Source organism: Pyrus communis, chromosome 14 (assembly GCF_041283825.1).
Source record: "Pyrus communis isolate YQ-2024b chromosome 14, ASM4128382v1, whole genome shotgun sequence".
In the NCBI taxonomy this organism is placed as follows: Eukaryota; Viridiplantae; Streptophyta; class Magnoliopsida; order Rosales; family Rosaceae; genus Pyrus; species Pyrus communis.
In genome coordinates, this window is record NC_142578.1 from 9,648,448 (window position 1) to 9,665,905 (window position 17,458).

The 17,458-nt window shown below is 40.9% G+C and overlaps 2 protein-coding genes and 1 pseudogene across 2 annotated transcripts; 1 reads left to right on the top strand and 2 right to left on the bottom strand.

The window, feature by feature from the left end:
- The first annotated feature begins 1,731 nt into the window (after positions 1–1,731).
- LOC148691199 (protein SPA1-RELATED 2-like) lies at positions 1,732–3,914 on the top strand. Its single transcript, XM_088684809.1, has 4 exons — positions 1,732–1,884; positions 2,750–3,067; positions 3,237–3,296; positions 3,519–3,914. The coding sequence occupies exons 1-4, from the start codon at positions 1,732–1,734 to the stop codon at positions 3,708–3,710; spliced, it is 723 nt and encodes a 240-aa protein (XP_088540935.1). The 3' UTR covers positions 3,711–3,914.
- A 759-nt stretch (positions 3,915–4,673) lies between these two features.
- On the bottom strand, positions 4,674–8,345 carry LOC137713300 (uncharacterized). Its single transcript, XM_068452584.2, has 4 exons — positions 7,904–8,345; positions 7,703–7,785; positions 5,319–7,362; positions 4,674–5,203 (listed from the first exon to the last, which is right to left on the bottom strand). The coding sequence occupies exons 3-4, from the start codon at positions 7,288–7,290 to the stop codon at positions 4,965–4,967; spliced, it is 2,211 nt and encodes a 736-aa protein (XP_068308685.2). The 5' UTR covers positions 7,291–7,362; positions 7,703–7,785; positions 7,904–8,345; the 3' UTR covers positions 4,674–4,964.
- A 5,606-nt stretch (positions 8,346–13,951) lies between these two features.
- On the bottom strand, positions 13,952–17,140 carry LOC148691200 (uncharacterized; annotated as a pseudogene).
- Positions 17,141–17,458: the final 318 nt, after the last annotated feature.

Genomic DNA, 17,458 nt, shown 5'->3' on the forward strand with positions numbered 1-17,458 from the left:
TTGGATAACTATTCATCCTCAAGAGGAACAATCATTTTAGACACATAGTTATGGGCAATTGAGGGATCATGATTTTCCAAGATCATAGTAAGGCAGATCTGAATACAAAAACGTTAGAAGTTTGCTCATGGACTCGAAAACTTTCGCAATGGAGCTGCATAGACGGAGTAGCAATGCCACCATCATCCTATTTTGGAGTTGCGGGGGAATTTCGATGATTTCGCTGAGATTGACCATACTTGTTCTGCAAGACACATAAATGTGATTTAGTAAGGAATGAGTCAAGTTTCCTATATTCTGGATCTTCACAATATAAAGATTGACATGCGTCATAAGTAATCATACTCCTAAAAGGATGCAATTTTCTATTCCTAGATATCCTCTGTGAATCTTCCGATTATTATGGATTCCCTGTCCTAAAGGACTCCATCTTGATTGGTACAAATACATTCTTCTATGGTTCATATCTAGTAACACATTTATTGCACACTTATTCTCTTACCTAATGCTGGAGTCACAAATATTTGCTTACTAACTTGACCGTAAAATGGCTTTTGGCCAACACTATTCCCCCTCCCTGCAGCCCCGCGCCCCCTAGTCCTTGGCTACTTAGGGTTGTTTGTTTTTACAGATTAATGAATTTGTGCATCTTCCTCCACACATGGTGTTGCGGGAATTTGGCTCCAACAACCAGGAGAACGAAAAGTCAAATTTGGAAAACCTTCCCACAAGCAGTGAGAAAATCTCTCAGTAAGAGAGGACTCTCACTAAAACGGGAGAGAAATTTAAGTGCTTTGGAATCTCGCATTTGGAGGTTAGACAGGAGTACAAAAAGATAATTACTTTGTCAATACCAAAAATAGATCAATGGAAAGTTTTGAGGATTTGCAATTAAAAAAACGGCACTAGTGTGATATTAATGAAGAAATCCACATAATTTAGAGTACTAAGTATAGATTACCTTCGTAGAAGAATAAATTATCAATGAAGAAATCTACCTAATTTATAGTAGTGAATTTGGAGAACTTTGTTACTTTTTTTCAATGTGAACTCTAAGGATGAATTACCGTAGCAAATAAATGTAAAGGGAAACTTCTCATTAGTTATGGAGGTGCCGAAACCCTAAACCCCATTTAATCTGATCACAATAAATAATGAAGGGTAAATTACACTTTACCATCTTAGGTTTGAAATCTATTGCAACCTCATACAACATCTTTAAAAAATTTCACTTTCATACCTCACTTACTATTTTATTTCAATATAATATCTCCGTTACATTTTCCATCCATTGGTTCGTTAAGAGTTAACGTGGCTACCACATTTGTGCCACGTGGTTAAACACTTAATATAAAATTTTAAAATATTAAAATAATTAATTAAAGAAAAATAAAAAAAACACAGAAGCCCACTTTGTCTTCCCCACCGAGCACCCTTCCATCCCCTCCACCCCTCCACGACTCCACCCCCTTCCATCCTCACCTGAAAAAAAATAGTGCTGTCCGAATGTTGACCTGATAGCGTCTGCATGTTCATCCTTTTGATATATGTGTCACAGAATTAGTCTAATAGAGATCTATGACTATTTAAGCTTTGTCTATCCTTGTCTTTTCTCATGGATTTGTTCGTGGCTCATTTTTCTCCAATATATTGTCTAATAAGTGACTATTGCTTGCACTTATTTTTAATTAATACTTGCATTGCATATAACGTAATATATACTTGATTGATATGCAGTTATGGGATGCCAGCACTGGTCAAGAGTTTGCTCAATACACTGAGCATGCAATGAGGGCTTGGTCTGTAGACTTTTCTCAAGTATATCCTACAAAATTAGCCACTAGAAGTGATGATGGTTGTGTGAAATTGTGGAGCATCAACGAGGCATGCTCTCTCTCTTTCTCTCTCATGAACCACAGGATTTGCTCATATTAAGACTCAAATTTACTATTTTGTGTGTGTGTTTCTGTCCTTTTCCATTGTATATAAATCATAGGATTTGCTCACTTTAAGATGCAAATTTACTATTCAAGAAACTCTTTCTTTGATTTCTTATGATTCTTATTTAAATGAGTTATGTTTGCTGCTGATCTACAAATCTTGCTGACCGAAAGTAATTCAGCATATTTGAGAAACCCCTAAGAGCACTAAGGGTCTCCACGGCCAGATAACATGGACATTTTTATACATTTATGTCATTTGGGATTTCACATTATGTTTTATGTCTTACATTTGTGTTATGTAGGCCTTGCTTAATTTTTGTTGGGATTTTTTTAGCTAGGATTTGATTTTCATTATTATCGGGGTTTCCTCATTAGCTTTATTTGTAACTGCGTTGGGATTGCCAATAACAATAAGGCGTATTATTGATAGGCAGTCCAAACCCAGCTAATACGGAGACTGTAGTTAGGGGAAGACAACTCCTAATAGTTAATAAATCTCAATTACAATCAAGCAAGGCCGACACAATATAAAAATTCTAAAGTTAAAGTACAATATGATATCCTCAGTTGACATAACCAACCCCAATGAAATGTTCCATATTATCTGCATCAGTGCCTTATCACAAGTGCTGATGGGGCTTTTGGTGCTCAAAATTTAGCACTATCTCCGTAAAGGTATTGTGGCCAAATGATGCCAGACATATTTGTGTTTCACTTTGGAACTTCTTCATTTTGGTACTGATTACTGCTTAAGATTTTCTGTGATGCTTCTGAAATCCCTTTTTTGGGGGGATGGTTCCTTTCAGAGAAACAGTTTAGATACCATCAAGCACGCTGCAAATGTATGCTGTGTACAATTCTCTTCTCACTCCTCTCATTTGCTGGCCTTCGGGAGTGCGGACTACTACACCTACTGCTATGATCTTCGTAATACTAAAATTCCGTGGTGCGTATTGAATGGGCATAAGAAAGCTGTAAGCTATGTGAAATTTTTGGACTCAGAGACCCTTGTTTCTGCATCCACTGACAACACATTAAAGCTATGGGATCTTAGCAAAACCAGTATGAGTGATCCATCCACCGATGCTTGCAGCCTAAGCCTTGGTGGGCACACCAATGAGAAGGTTGGCTACCCCACTAATTTTTTTATTGGCTCTTTATGCTAGAACCTATTTCTATTTCTGTGCGATTTTGAGATCTAGATAACACTTGCTCTAACTACATTGTAACTGTCTGACCAAGTTTATGTTTCTTTTTCTCTGTTGGTCACACTTTGGATGCTTACTCACCCAGAACTTTGTCGGGTTATCCGTTTCAGATGGTTACATAGCTTGTGGTTCAGAAACAAATGAGGTGCATATTTAATTCCCATGCTACATGGTACTTGTATTAATAAAATGAAGAACGAATGGGCTTCTAGTTGAGTTATAGGGAAATATTAAACCAAAAATAAAAAAAAAGGTAAAAGGAAATATTGAAGATGAGCTAGTAACTTCTAGACAGTGCTTGTGCGAGATATACAGTCTAATCATAATCTAATCAACTGCTTTAACCTTTTGTGCTGATATCTTCCAGGTTTATGCTTACCATAGATCTCTTCCTATGCCGATCACTTCACACAAGTTTGGCTCCATTGATCCTATTTCTGGAAAGGAGACTGATGATTATGGTGCACAATGGGTTTCGAGTGTCTTCTGGAGAGGGAAATCAGACATGGTGGTTGCTGCCAATTCAGACAGGTGTATAAAAGTGTTGCAGATTGTTTAAGGAAAAGGTAACTCCTTTCACATCAATTAAGAAGTTATTATCCTTTTGAAACCTTCTTGAGTTTTCTTCTGGTGGCCCACTATAAAGTTGAAATTGTAAGTTCATACGGAGAAACCTTAGAAAGTAAGATGGAACGGAGAAACCTTGGGTTCTAGCCACATCCTTGTTTGATAGGTGCCAAACCGACTGAATGACTGATGTTGTACAAATGGTTATGAAAACATTTTGAATCTTCAAATCTGAAGATTGTCATACCAGCACGAGAGCTGACAAGGTTTAAACAGTGTCGTATTGCAATGAATAAAGGAGATTTGAGGATTTGTTTGGGGTACTCGGCTTCAAAACTTTTAAATTTTGACCGAATGTGAACTCAGGGGAAGCAGGTTGCAGATTAACATATATTCTTGGAACAGCTTTGTCAATCATTTTCACACTAGCTATCATATAATGTGGTCAGCTATTTAGGTCAGAATATATGTTCAATATTACGCTATTCATTTAGAGTCATAGCTGCTTGTTGAGAAAAACATCCGAAAAGCATTTGTAGCACTTCCAACGAAGACGATCTCAGTTGAGTTGTTTTCAGTAGAGTGTAGAAAATAGGGTTCATCTATCGTGAACTCTTCGGCGACCAGATTTGTAGGACAGTCGTTTTTGGGAGACCACAGAATTGAGTTTGTATCTCATATGCGAGTGCGCGATTTTATCTTGCAGTTTAAATTTATGTCATCTGTGAACCATAGCCAAACATCTTGATAAAGGTATGGATTGTGTCCTTTTAATTTTATCTTGCATCTATGATACGCTGAATTGTAACTTGAATTAGAAACCACATTCTTCATGTCGTGATTTCCGCACGACCCTTTTTCCCCTTCACACCCTTGTTTATTTCCGGGTTTTGAGAGAATAAATGAAAGCGGAATGGGAAATAAACAGGGGTGTGCAAAAAGAGAAAAATAAATAGAGAACAAGTTGCATGAAAGACTATATGCGGAATTACGTTCATACAAATGCCATGCGAGAACATAAAAACTGAAAACGAAAAAACTTTACTATGAGATCTTCAAACCTAATGGACCTATAACAGTAAGAAATTTAAATTTACAGAGATTTTTAGTTAAATGGAAGGGAACAAAAACTGATCTGTACTTGACAATATGTATCGTGGATTTTTTTTTTTTTACTGTTTGCTAAACTCTATTCGACGCCCGCAAGTTTCTGGTGTCATATATGTGATGTGAAACAAAAGAAAGCCTAATGTATCTCTGAGTCCGAAACGTGCCCCCTCGTTCTGTCCCTGCTTCGGCTCGCACTACTCTTTGTGTTCATAGGACTTGGCGGTGGAGGGCTTTGGTTTGTCTTCATACTGCGTTGACATGGTTTTGCAGGCGGAAGTTTCGGTGAAGCAAGTTTTGGCGAGGGAAATCTTGGCGACGCAAGTCTTGGTGTTGACTTCCTTGCTGTGGTTGGTGTTTTTGATGTCCGAGTGTAACCTGATCAACATTTTCCCAGTCAAGATTGTTAACGGAGAAAGTACAGAAGCCCCTGGCTTAAAAAAGTAATCAGCTGATTGTACAGAAATGGATTAAGGTGAAATTATTGGCTGACCTGCGGCTTTTCTAGCTGTCGCGTCTTGACGTTTCTTGGCAGTGAGAGTTCTCTGCATTGGAGCCTCGGAACAAACTGACCTCAGATCATAAACAGACCTCACATCAGAGCAAATGGACCTCGATTCGCTTAGTGGTACGAATGGATCTTCTGCAATGGACACAGTGTCAACTTTGCCGTTCGGAGACTTTTGCTTGCAAATCGCTGATGCTGTATCACTTAAGGAATCCAGACTACTAACCCTCACGATGTCTGGGCTAGTCTTTTCCTTCTCCCCTAGCCGGTAAGAGAACATTTGGAATGGAAGTTGCGATATTGAGGATAAATCGGCGTATTCGGCAGCTGAACTATTCTTCAGGAACCATGACTCTATCTCGCAGTAATCCATAGGAGGGGATTGAAGTAAAGGCTGATCGTCATAGGGGTTCAGAGTAAGGAACTTCTTTATGTAGCGCAAAACGCGACAGATGGATGAGAAGCTCAGGCGCTGAGAGGGGTCACTGTGCCAGCATCTCTTGGTTAAATTGACGAGGTATTTTGGTGAAGGGTAGGGGAAGAGAGGCCTCCCTCCTGCTCTTATAGTGTTGCTCATCTTGTCCCCTTGGAGATGTGAATCTTCGAAAGGAACCTTCCCTGTCAAGATCTCAAAGCAAAGCATTGCGAAGCTGTATACATCCGCTTTCTCCGTGTATTTGGTAAGACCTTTGTTTCCTGGTTGCTCTTGCTCAGCTAGGACTTCCGGGGCACACCAAATCAAAGGGTTGATTTCGTTCTTCTGCTGTGATTTTCGATAAGTAGATTTGTGCACGGATGATAAACCGTAACCTGAGACTTTTACTTGAAAATAGCCTTCTGTGCAGCTCCTTGCCTTGAGAAAGACATTCAATGGGTTCAACTCCCCATGGTAGATCTTCCTAGAGTGCAGATATTCCATGCCTCTTGCAATCTGAAGCATGATATCAACCACTACCGGGATTGAAAACAATACCTGCCTTCTCGCGCCGCAGTTTTCCTTCATGTAGCAGCGCAGATCCTTGTTCATCAACTCCATAACAAGAAAGCATTCCTTCTTCTCCTCATCATAAAACCCCGAAAGGTACTGCAGCACATTGGGGTGGGAAAGTGCGAGGAGAGTTGAAATCTCCGAATTCAACGGCTCAATATCCCCAAAGAAGTGTCTCATGGCAAAGTTCTGCCCCAACCACTGGATCTCCTTGTACTGCGTTCCTCCTCCTAACCACCGCCTAACGCTGTAGTACTCAGATTCCAGTAAGATTGAGCTCGGAAAGAGCTTCCCATTTAAGGTTTCCGACCCACCGAGTTTCTTGAGCAGCAAGTCTCCAAGTTGCTGCTCATTCCTCATCAAACCAAAGGATCCTGAAATCTTTTTCACCTTCAGAGTTTCGACAAGCCGCCATCTATCTTCCCTCCAAGCACTCTCCAACCTGTTGCAGATCGCCTTCGGGACCAAATACTGCTTCCCAAATCTCCATTGGAAAAGTTTGGGGTCATTCCACTCTCTATCATACTTCCTTGTGAGCAGAATCCTCTTCTTGTGCATCTCCTCCTGATCGAGCCCTGCAATCTCTCCAGCATTCTCAATCACCTCAATCACGGCTGCGTAGTAGCAGAACAAGTTATGAATGTGAAATTCGACGCAGTCCTTGTTCTGATGGAGGAGGATTGTTTTCCCCCACCAGTTTTTTGCGTCCATGCAATGCCGAATGTACAGCTCCCCTTCCTTGAAAACTCTGTGCAGCTCCCTCAGAGGCTGCTCGAGCGCTTTCCATTTCGTCTTCTTCTCTTCGAGTTTCAGGTTCAGTAGGATCTCCTCTCCGATCGTGTCAAACGCCAACGTGAACACATCATGCAACAAACAGCACTGGCATTGATTGATCAGAATCTCATCTCTTAACATCATCAGAGCCTTCATACTTCCCAAAACCTCCCCAATATGCCGGAATTGTTCCATTCCGGCTCGCACGGCAAAAAATTTCCCGACAGAAATCAAGCAAACAAACTCCAATCGAAATCTCAAGATCCTCTGCCAATACAACGATCAAAACACGAAACGAACACAAGGGGTTTAATTACATTTGATCATCAAAATTACAACTTTATAACCATACATGCATCAAAACCCAAAATCCCAAACCCTCGCAAGTGTGCCTTTGGAAAAGTGTGCGATTGCATGAAAACATGTTTCGAACTGTCCGTCGGTGGCTAATCTAACACCTAAACTAACAAAATCTATCGTTTAACAAAAAAAAAAAAATTCTCGAATACTCCAAAATTGTTCCATTTTATTTGAGATTAGGAAAATAGATCAAGAAAATTGAAAATAATGAAAGGGTTTTCATGAAATTAATAAAAAAAAGGCGTACCTCGAGTCAAAATTCAAACTGAGCTGGCTGGAATTCCAAGAAGAACACCACTACACGTCGAATTCTGTCCCTGACCCAAGAATCTGATCAATCCAACATCAACAGGAAACAAATCAAAGATTAAGGAAACTGAAAAGAATAAGGAAAGGAAAAGAAAAACCAGACAAAAAGAAGACAAAAAAAAAAGAAAAAATTACAGACCGTTTGAGTTTCTGGTATTGTCTGGTGTCTAGTCGGAATCAAACTAAAAGATTCAACGTTGTCCCTCCAAGGAAGAAGGAAGTCGTGGTCGGACAAGCATCCATCTGAACCGCCTGCCGATCAGGCGGTTTGGTGGTCATTAGACAAAACCGAACCAGAACCAGAACCAGAAAAGTGAAGAAACAAAGGTTGACGAGCAAAAACAAAATAAAAAACAAATAACGGGTTTTGGGGGGCGGCCGTTGGTCAACTTGTGTAACGAATTTTTTATTAATATTTGGAAAAAGAAATTGGAACACCTGATGAGTGATGACCCAAGAGGAGGAACAAGAACAGGTCCGTTTTGAGGGGTTTGGGTTGGGTGTGTTGGAACAGGTCCGTTTTCTGTGGGACCCGCGTTTTTGGCGTTCCTTGAAGTGATGAAAAACAACGTTTTATTATTCTCTGTCAAAATTTTACGTAAAAAAAGAATGTTCAGCTGCTGCTTCAGCTGTTGCCCTGTCCCCTCTGCATGTACTCGCTTGTTTTAGCGGGAAAACGATGCTGTTTGGATTAATATTTTGACTTTGGATTTAAAGGAAAGAATGCCTTAAAGAATTAAAGAAATGAGATTTGCTCGAGGCCTAGCACCAAGCTCATCCATCAATCTCAAAGACAATATAACGACCCCTCATTAATGCAAATGTTAGGTGCTTACAAAGGAAGTGACAACCGATGGAAATCAACCTACTCTCAACCCAAAAGCACTTTCTGAATGGCAGAATATGTAAAAAAAAGGTGATGACTCACTGAAGTGCTTTCAGGCAAAGCTTGCAACAGCCAAGATCATTGCCTATAAAAGGGAAAACAGGGCCCAAAGACAAGGACACTCAACCAATCAAACAAACAAACATACAAACTCTGCTCTCAAGCTAGATTTGCATCTAAAAGCTGTAATCAGCCAGATCTCAATCCTTTTTAGGATCATTCCCTACAAAAGCCATATTTTGTCTAGTTTAAAGCTCTGCTATCACCCCTAGTGGCATAATATCGATTCTCTTGTGTAAACTTGTTTACCATCCATCCATTCCAAACACACAACCCTTTGTAATCACACAGAGAAGAGACTGCAAGACGTTCAACCTTGCCCGACAAAGTGAAATCTTGCTCGACTCTTTTCGTTTTGTCTTTCCATTAGTAGATCTGGCATTATGATGTATTCTACAATATATATTCAAGTTATTTCCAGTCTTTTGGTGATCAGAAACTCCATTGGTCCTCAGATCTAGTTCACTTAGTGGTTTTACTATCATAAAAGATGAATGAGAATTAGACCGATGGCTTAAGCCAGATCTAGACTTTCACCCTTTAAAGCATACAAGATAATAAACTAAAAGTCCTTCGTCTCAAGGCATAGAAAAGAACTTAATGTAGACTTAACTCATCTACGACAATCATTTGATAACAAGAAGTCAGAATAACTTGAGGCGCAAGTAATTGACTTAAACACACTTGTTCTACATTTGCCATACTGAGATGGCAATGGCATGCCTAAGCACTTAGCTAGTTTTGATTGTGAGTCTCAAGGCCTACACCTGAGGCTCTACAAAGGCGCCTTTCAGAACTAACTTTGCTCTCCTCTCGCAGCCTCTCAGCAAGAAGGAACTCGACAACCAACCAAAGTGCCAACTCCTCAGGGAGCTATGTGCTCGAGCCAGGGACCTTTCCCAGTGAAATTCCTACCTGAACATAGTTTTGGCACGCCCGGTGGGATTACTTTAGTCTTGTATGCCAAAAAGAAGAAGGAAGGAAAAAAACCTTCAGGTGGAACATGAAGTACAAGCTACCCCAAGCTCTACCAAAATCAAGCATGGGAGACAGCCCAGAGAACGTTCCCTCCTCACAAATACCAGGTGTCTTGAGAAGCCCGACCTCATCTGAGAAGTCGAGGGGAATAGTAACCAATGAAGACTTGCAAGCCACCATGGTGCAAGTATTAAGAAGTATGGAGAAGATCTCCCTGGAAACTAGGGGAGAAGTCAGCTAACTTTGTTCCTTAATGGGGAGTTTGTAAAGAAGGCTAGATCTGGAGTATTCTACTCCAAAACATGGCTATGTGAAGGGAGTGAGTCCTGAGGAAGAACCAGTTATTCCATTCTTTCCTTTGCTTGAGGAGAAGAATGGTAAAAATAAAAACAAGGAATGATCCAGAGCTAGTGTACTAGTACTGGAGGAAATACTGGAAGCGGAGTTGCCGACCCCTTACTATTTCCATTTAATGGTAAGGGGCAAAGCGGGCCAGAAAGAACAAAGTATGGGATACCCCAATTGATCGAGGAATCTAGTGGGAAAGGCGAGCCTACCAAGGCAGATAAGCCTTTTCGTTATAGGCCCTCACCATTGGCCAGTAAGGGATGAGATGCCAAGTGGAGGAAGCCCGAGCCAAGAAAAGAGACTTTGTCGGGCAATGATCGTAGCCCGAAATGGGAACCTCCTCATACTCTTCCTGATAATACAGCTCACCAACAACTCAGGGATAAGTTAGCCAAATTGAGGAGGATGATGGTCCGGAATGCTCAGCCACAAGCTCGTCCGCTGTTTAGGATCACTTATCAAAAACCTTATACTGAGCACGTTGACAAGCATGACCCTTTTCCAGTCAACTTCAAGATGCCCACATTCCCAACAATCAACGAAGAAGATAGTAATGTGTCTTCTAGAGATCACAATTTCAAGTTCTCTAATCACTGTATAGCATTTGAAGATAATCCCAACTACAAGTTAAGATTGTTTGGGAACTCCTTGGTAGGCTTAACATCTCAGGGGTATTCTTTATTACCCTCTAATTCCATTGCCAACTAGGGGCAACTGGAGATGGCCTTGTATAAGCAGTTTTACAGGGTCGAGCCCGAAATGTGTATCAATGACCTTGTGGAGGTGAAGCAGTATAAGCATGAATCTACAGAAGACTTCATGATGAGGTTTGAGAGAACGAGGATGAGGTGCCAGTTCCTTATAAATCATGCACAACTCATATTTATAGCTCAAAAGGCGTTGAGATTGCCTTTGAGGAAGAAATTTTATGACGTGCAGCTTAATGAGCTGCAGGAGTTAGTAATTGTGGCCACCAAGTATGAAAAGCTATTACTAGAGGAGCAACAAGTAAAGCACTCATCCAAGGTGCCTCTCTTATACAAAAGCAAAGCTGCCATTCACCAAGTGGGGTTTAAAGGAGAGCCAGAAGAGAATAATGGCCATGAATGAGAGAGAATAGACATGTACGCAGCGAAGATGACTACCTTTTTCAAACCATTGATTGTAAAGGGGTTAGTACAGTCGGTTAAAGACCAAAAAGTGATCACGAACGATGGAGGATTTGTCTTCATGAAACCTTCCAAGTACCAAAGTTATTCCTTTGACTTAACTAAGGCCGTGGAGATCTATGAGGAGCTAGTTCGGGAAAGAGTGATCGTGTCCGACAGTACCAAAAAACTACCCAAGCCCGAAAAGCTAAAAGGATGAAAAACTCATTAAGGAAATAAGAGCCTTCATGATTAGGAAAGTCAAGAGGCAACATAAAGCCTACATAAACTCATTGAAAGTCCTCACTACCTCAGAGACCTCATAGAATGTAAAGTTTGAGAGGGTACCCGATGAGGGAAGAAATCAACTCCATTTGAGGACCAAGGAGGAGGTGGACAAGGCTAATAGTAATACCGAAGGGGAAAGAGAACATGTGTCGCAGAACCCCCATCTTAGGAAATACAGAAGCTTGAGGATAGCTCAAGAGGATATGATGATGATGCCAACCCCAAGATGGAGCCCAGAACCAATATGCTTTGGAACAATCTCACCTGATAAAGGGTTGCCCGCACTATTATTGGTTAATACTCTTTACGAGGTTCCAGAACAAATGCCAAACTTTAGCATAACCTAAGAAGAAAAGGTGCCTGAGTTGATACTGCCAGAAGTAGTGCAAGCCTGGTTGGATGAGTTCATGAACCATATTGGGGGCAAGAAGGACTTATATGGATCGAGCAACTTCCACATAAACATGACATATGTTTTATTTGCCATATTTTGTGCTGAGCATGACCAACCTGCCATAATGAAGGGTGACTACTTAGCAATATGACTTATGATGGCACATGTTAGTGTTGAAGAGGCCAGAAAAGAAGAAGCAGGCATAACAGATTTGCCCGAACCTACGAAGAGAGACCCCGGGTATACACAGACATGATGGTCTTCAGTTACTCGAATTTTACCATGGGCCAACTATCTCAAACCCATATATATGATTGCTCATTTGGAGGGAGTACCCTTCAAAAGGGTCTTGATTGATGGTGGAGCAGCGATCAATGTGCTGCCATACAAGCAGATGAAGAAAATGTGCAAAAATGAGGAGGATCTCATCCTCACAGATCTTACAGTTTCCAGTTTCTCATGAACCATCATTAAGACCCATAGGATACTACCATTAGAAGTTGATTTGGGTTCTAAACAAATCATGTTGGCCTTCTTTGTTGCAGATAGTACTTCCACTTATGGAGCTTTATTGGTAGAGATTGGATTCATCAAAGTCTCTGTGTGTCATCTACTTTACATCAACAAGTAGTTATCTATCATGAAGAGAGAGAAGCAAGACCTGGACTTTGGGAGATGGTAGAGGCCGAGTCACGACCATTCATTCCCACTGCCAATGTAGCAGAAACCAATTTTTATAATCCTAGTATTGGGATTCTCCAGTGTTTAGGAGATGATGAGAACGACGACCTGACTAAGGTGACGGCCCAAAAGCTTTTGGAACAAAGGTTGTTCCTTACAAGGGAAGAATGAGATCGACCCCATATATATCCCAACTCCTCAACATCAGTGATGTCAGAACAAAGAAAGAATGACCAGGTAGTTGCAGTTAGGTCCTTAATCAAAAGACTGTTGGTGTATAGAAGAGAGAGAAAACAAGAAAGGGAGAGCTGGGTCGAAGAGCACCAGGAGGAAGCCTCAAGCAGTCAGAGCGAAGATGAGCTTTTCGGAAAGGAGTTGGAAGCGGTCATACAAATGGCTGAATGTGTATATGACATGGACGGACCAGAAGACTTGCCCGAGAATCTAGAGTCAGTTGAATTCTTGTGCATAGAACCTGATACGCCACCATTAGAAGTAGAAGACCTTTTGGAGACCATCGATTTGGGAACTAAGGAAGATCCAAGGCCTATCCAGATCAGTGGCTTATTAGAGATGAGATCGGGCAAATTTAGAGATCAAACCAAGACAAAAAAGGTGAGATAAACTTATACTATTAAAAGTTCAGAAAAATGGAGTTAAAGAAGAAGAATTCATTTCATGAAGGGATTACAGAAATCTTAGTCTAACAACTTTACATCTTTGGCCAGAGGAACTATTCCAGAGAAATAAATTTGCATAATAATGAAAATTCAGCTTGGTTCTCCTAAATACATGCTGCTATTCACAAGTTGGTCATTAGAATCCTCAACCTCTTAAGAAATCTTCTCCATTTCTTCGACTTTTTGGTAGAGATGGTTGGTAAGGGTCACTTTCTCGGCTCTGAATAAAGACAACTGCTCTTCCAAATGCTGGATTTCAAAATCGACCACTGCAATCCTTTCTTCCATCACTGACCCTTTTTTCCACCAACTGTCGAAGAGTGGCTGTATTCTTCACATATTTTTCATGAAAGCACTCCACTTTATCTGATGCCAGCTCCGCCTTATAATGTTGATCCCTTAATACCCGCAAATTCTCGAAGAAACTCAGAAAAGACTTATACTGAGCCTTGGACAACAACTGAGCTTTGTATAGCTCAATAAGGGCCTTCTTTACTTCTTAGAGAATCTTAAGGTTGAAAGAAGATGTGAAGCCCCTTTTTCATCCAATCCTTGAAGATTTGACGAGCATTTTGAAGAATATGAGACTCATAAAATATTAAAGGTGACTGCATTTTAGTTTTGATTTGCCCGAACTTCTTTACCAGTTCGGGCAATGATGATGTTGATGAAGCTGAAGGCGCGTCTTTCACACCTTCAGTCATGGCACTAGGAGCGGCCTCAGTTAGAAGGGTAGAAAGATTGCAAGTGCAGGAATGAAAGCAGTTGTTGCAGTAGTCTTGGCTCGCTTCTTCACAGGCTCAGGGACGGAGATCTTTATGATCACAGGAACCAAAGGAGGACGAGCAAGATCTCTCTTGTGTACTATATGCGGTGAAGATTTGCTCAAGCCTTCTCCAGAACCCTATTACAGCCAAGACATATATATATAAAAAGTTCACAAGTGAAGGGAGGACAAGGTAATAAAAGTCGATATGCTTGAATTAAGCCCAAAGCCTTGGAAGGAAGTGGAGAAAAAGTTACTTCCTTTGATTGCTTGGGGAGATTATCATTGCTTACTAAGGAAGGAGATGCAGTGCCTGAACCTTCAACAGAGGCCTACAAATAACAGAAGTAGGGATAAAAGTTAGTAATTAACTTATAAAGAGGAAAAACAGAAGGTTTAAGTAATGATGTGCTTGAGGTTGGGAAGCAGGCACTTCAAAGGCTTCAGGTGCATCAGTAGGAGTTGCCTGAGAAGCTTGCGGGTTAGTTACTTTTAAAACCACATGAAACTCAAGAACTATAGGTTCCTCAAAAGTGGAAACCAGTGGTTGGTGGAATTCCTGAGATGAGGAAAGTTGGAAGAAATAGAGAACAATTAATATAAAGAGAAGAGATTCTCAGCACAAGAGTATTAAAGAGGGGTACTTACTGAGTTATTGTCATCCTCCACGAAATGCATCATTTTCCTAGTAGAAGGATCAAATTTAGAAATAGGAGTCACCACCAAAGGAATGGATTTTTCTTGAGAATGAGGCGTTTGCCTTGATCGGGTTAAAGGGGAAGAAGTCTCGGGCGGTGAGATCTTTTCTGCCCGAATATCCTATTTCATACAGTTAGAAAAGTAAGAGAAGAAAGGTAAATTTAAAAAATAATTTAAAGAAACAGATTATACCTCCAATTCTTTAAGGGCATCATTTCGATGCTCTCTGGCCCTCCGTTGTATTTCTACGCCCAATGGTTCATCCTTTGAAATAGTTATGGATTTCTTGGTTGCTCGGGGTCCTATATTTAAAGAAAACAAAGTTATTAGCCCTAAAACATATAACACAAGTCAGGACGAAGATTGGACACATGATTCACTTACTAGAAGCCATTTGTTTCTTCACACTCGCTACAGGTGCAGCAGCAATAGAAGTAGTGGAGGTTTTCGAAATCTTGGAAGTTTGGGCTCTTGTTTTTTTTCCTAATAAGAGTTGTCCGTTCTGGCTCAGGCTGTTTCTCGGGCTCTAATTCAGAAGTTTCCACCATTGTTACCCTTGCTCGACGAGATACTTGAATTCTTGCCTTGGGCTCTTCCTCAGGCTTTAAGCCTCCAAATAACTCAGAGGTATCTCCACCTTCTCTAGCCTCTTACCTCTTAGCCTCAGCTACAGCTTCCTGAAGAATCAGCGCGTTGGCAGCTTCTTCATCTGAGCTAATGCTTGTTGTCTCAGCATTCCCTTGAGCTACAAGTTTAAAAAATGAATAAGGGATAAAAAAGATGACATATTCTTGAGGTTAGAAATAAAATACAAATTGAAGAAACAAGAAGTAACTATCAGGAGAAGCTGGTTCTTTTGATTGATCATTTCCTTCCAATTTTCAAGCTCATCCAAGCTAGGATAAGATCTGAGATAGAGTTGGCTGATGAGACAGTCGTGAGCTTCCCGCAGATCTCCTCCGTACTTCTTGATACACTTAGCCTCCTACCAAGTAGAGAAAATTGAAGAACACTCAAAATTAAGGGCTTAAGGCTTTCAAACGACCTTACTCATAACCTCAAGGCTACGTCGGGTAGCTCGAAAAAGTGACTTCTTGAGAATGGAGGCGATAAGAGGTACCACAGTGAACATAGTCAAAGAATATGATTAGAACGGCTTGCCTAAAGCCTAACTGCTTACTGCAGAAGTTAGGGTGATAAACTTCCAGCCTGCGTTCATAACGATCGTTGTGAACTCCCCAAGCTAAGTCCCGTGGTTGAATGCAGCTAATAAATTTCTCTCTGCAAAAAGGATTAACATCTTTTCCAAAGGCATATTGGAAGGCTTGATCAGAAAACTAGGGATACCTCCTAAGAACAGATGCTCCCCACTCTAAGTCTGCCTGAGTCTTGCAGACTCTGAAGAAATAAAAGCAGGCAAACGTGGAATGGTTGGTGGGAAAAGCTTGGCCAGAATTCGGGCAAGGACTACACCTTCTGGGAACTCCAGGTTAGCTGCCCGAAACTTTGGGAAATACCATTGTAACCATAATTGGACCATTTAGATTGGTCCATTAAGGTTGGTCTTAAATGGTTCGCCCTGAGTCATCTCAAAAAGGAGATGGTAGAGATAAGAGAGAAGGAAAGGGCCCATGGCGACATCGTCAAAATTATGAAGAGCTTCTACTAAAGGGATCCACTCAACCTTCACTCTTTTAGATTTGTTAGGGAAGACGTGCTTGTTGAGCCAGTACAAAAGGAAATACATGTGCTCTTGATCTAAGTTGGCATTGGAGGAGTCTGCACCAAAATTCTTTTTCACAAAAGGGATGAAACCCTTGAAAGAGGTCCCATAACTCTTAAAAGTTGCAGAGTTATATTCTAGTTGAAGTGGGGAAGCTGAAGTGCCCGAACTCTCAGCGGTCGGACGAGAAGGTGGAGCCCAGTCATTAGTCACATCCACAATTCTGCTCGATGGTCTTAGCCCAAATACTTAGGCCATATCTAGGATAGTTAGCGACATGAGGCCCATCTTGAAATCAAAGGTGTTGGTGCCCAAGTTCCAGAAGAGGAGAACGGTGGTCAGTAACTTTGGCTTAGCAATCATAGTGGTCTTTGAGTGCATTATTAGTTCATAGATGCCATTGTTCATCCATTTCCTTTTGAAGATAGGCTCGAGCTTATTTATCCACTTAACCCAGACATCATCATTCATTAAAGGAAAGCCGCTGCGGTGGTTTGACCACTTAGAAGAGGAATTGCCTGACTAAGCCATAAACGGGTTCGGAGTAAACCAATTGACCTTAGGCATGTTGGTCTCTACTGCAATTGGAATTTGAGAAGTCCATGCAGGTCCTAGTGAGTGTACTCCCTCTCTTCAAAGAAAAGTTCAGAATGCAAGCCTGTCCGAGGACGATAAAAGCTATTGAGCAAACGGCTCAAGATGGTAATACCTTCACCAGATTCATAAAAGGATCGAGGTTGAGTGGTTGGTCAAGATTGGGTGGTTTTCGGGGCCATTGATTGAGTTTGAAAAGAAAAGGGATAAGAAAAATTGAAGTCAGAAGGAATGAGGAAGCCGAAAACAAGAAAGGTTTTTAGGAATTCTGGGAATTATGGGAAGTTTTGAGAAATTGAAGGTTTGAAATGACTTAAGGTATTTTACCAAAGGATTAAAAAGGGATTATGTAATAACAGAGATCGTGGGTTAGTATAAGGGTCTAGTTCACAAACGGTTGCATTAAAATGGCACAAGTTCCAAGTAAGGGCGTGTGACGATGGCGGCTT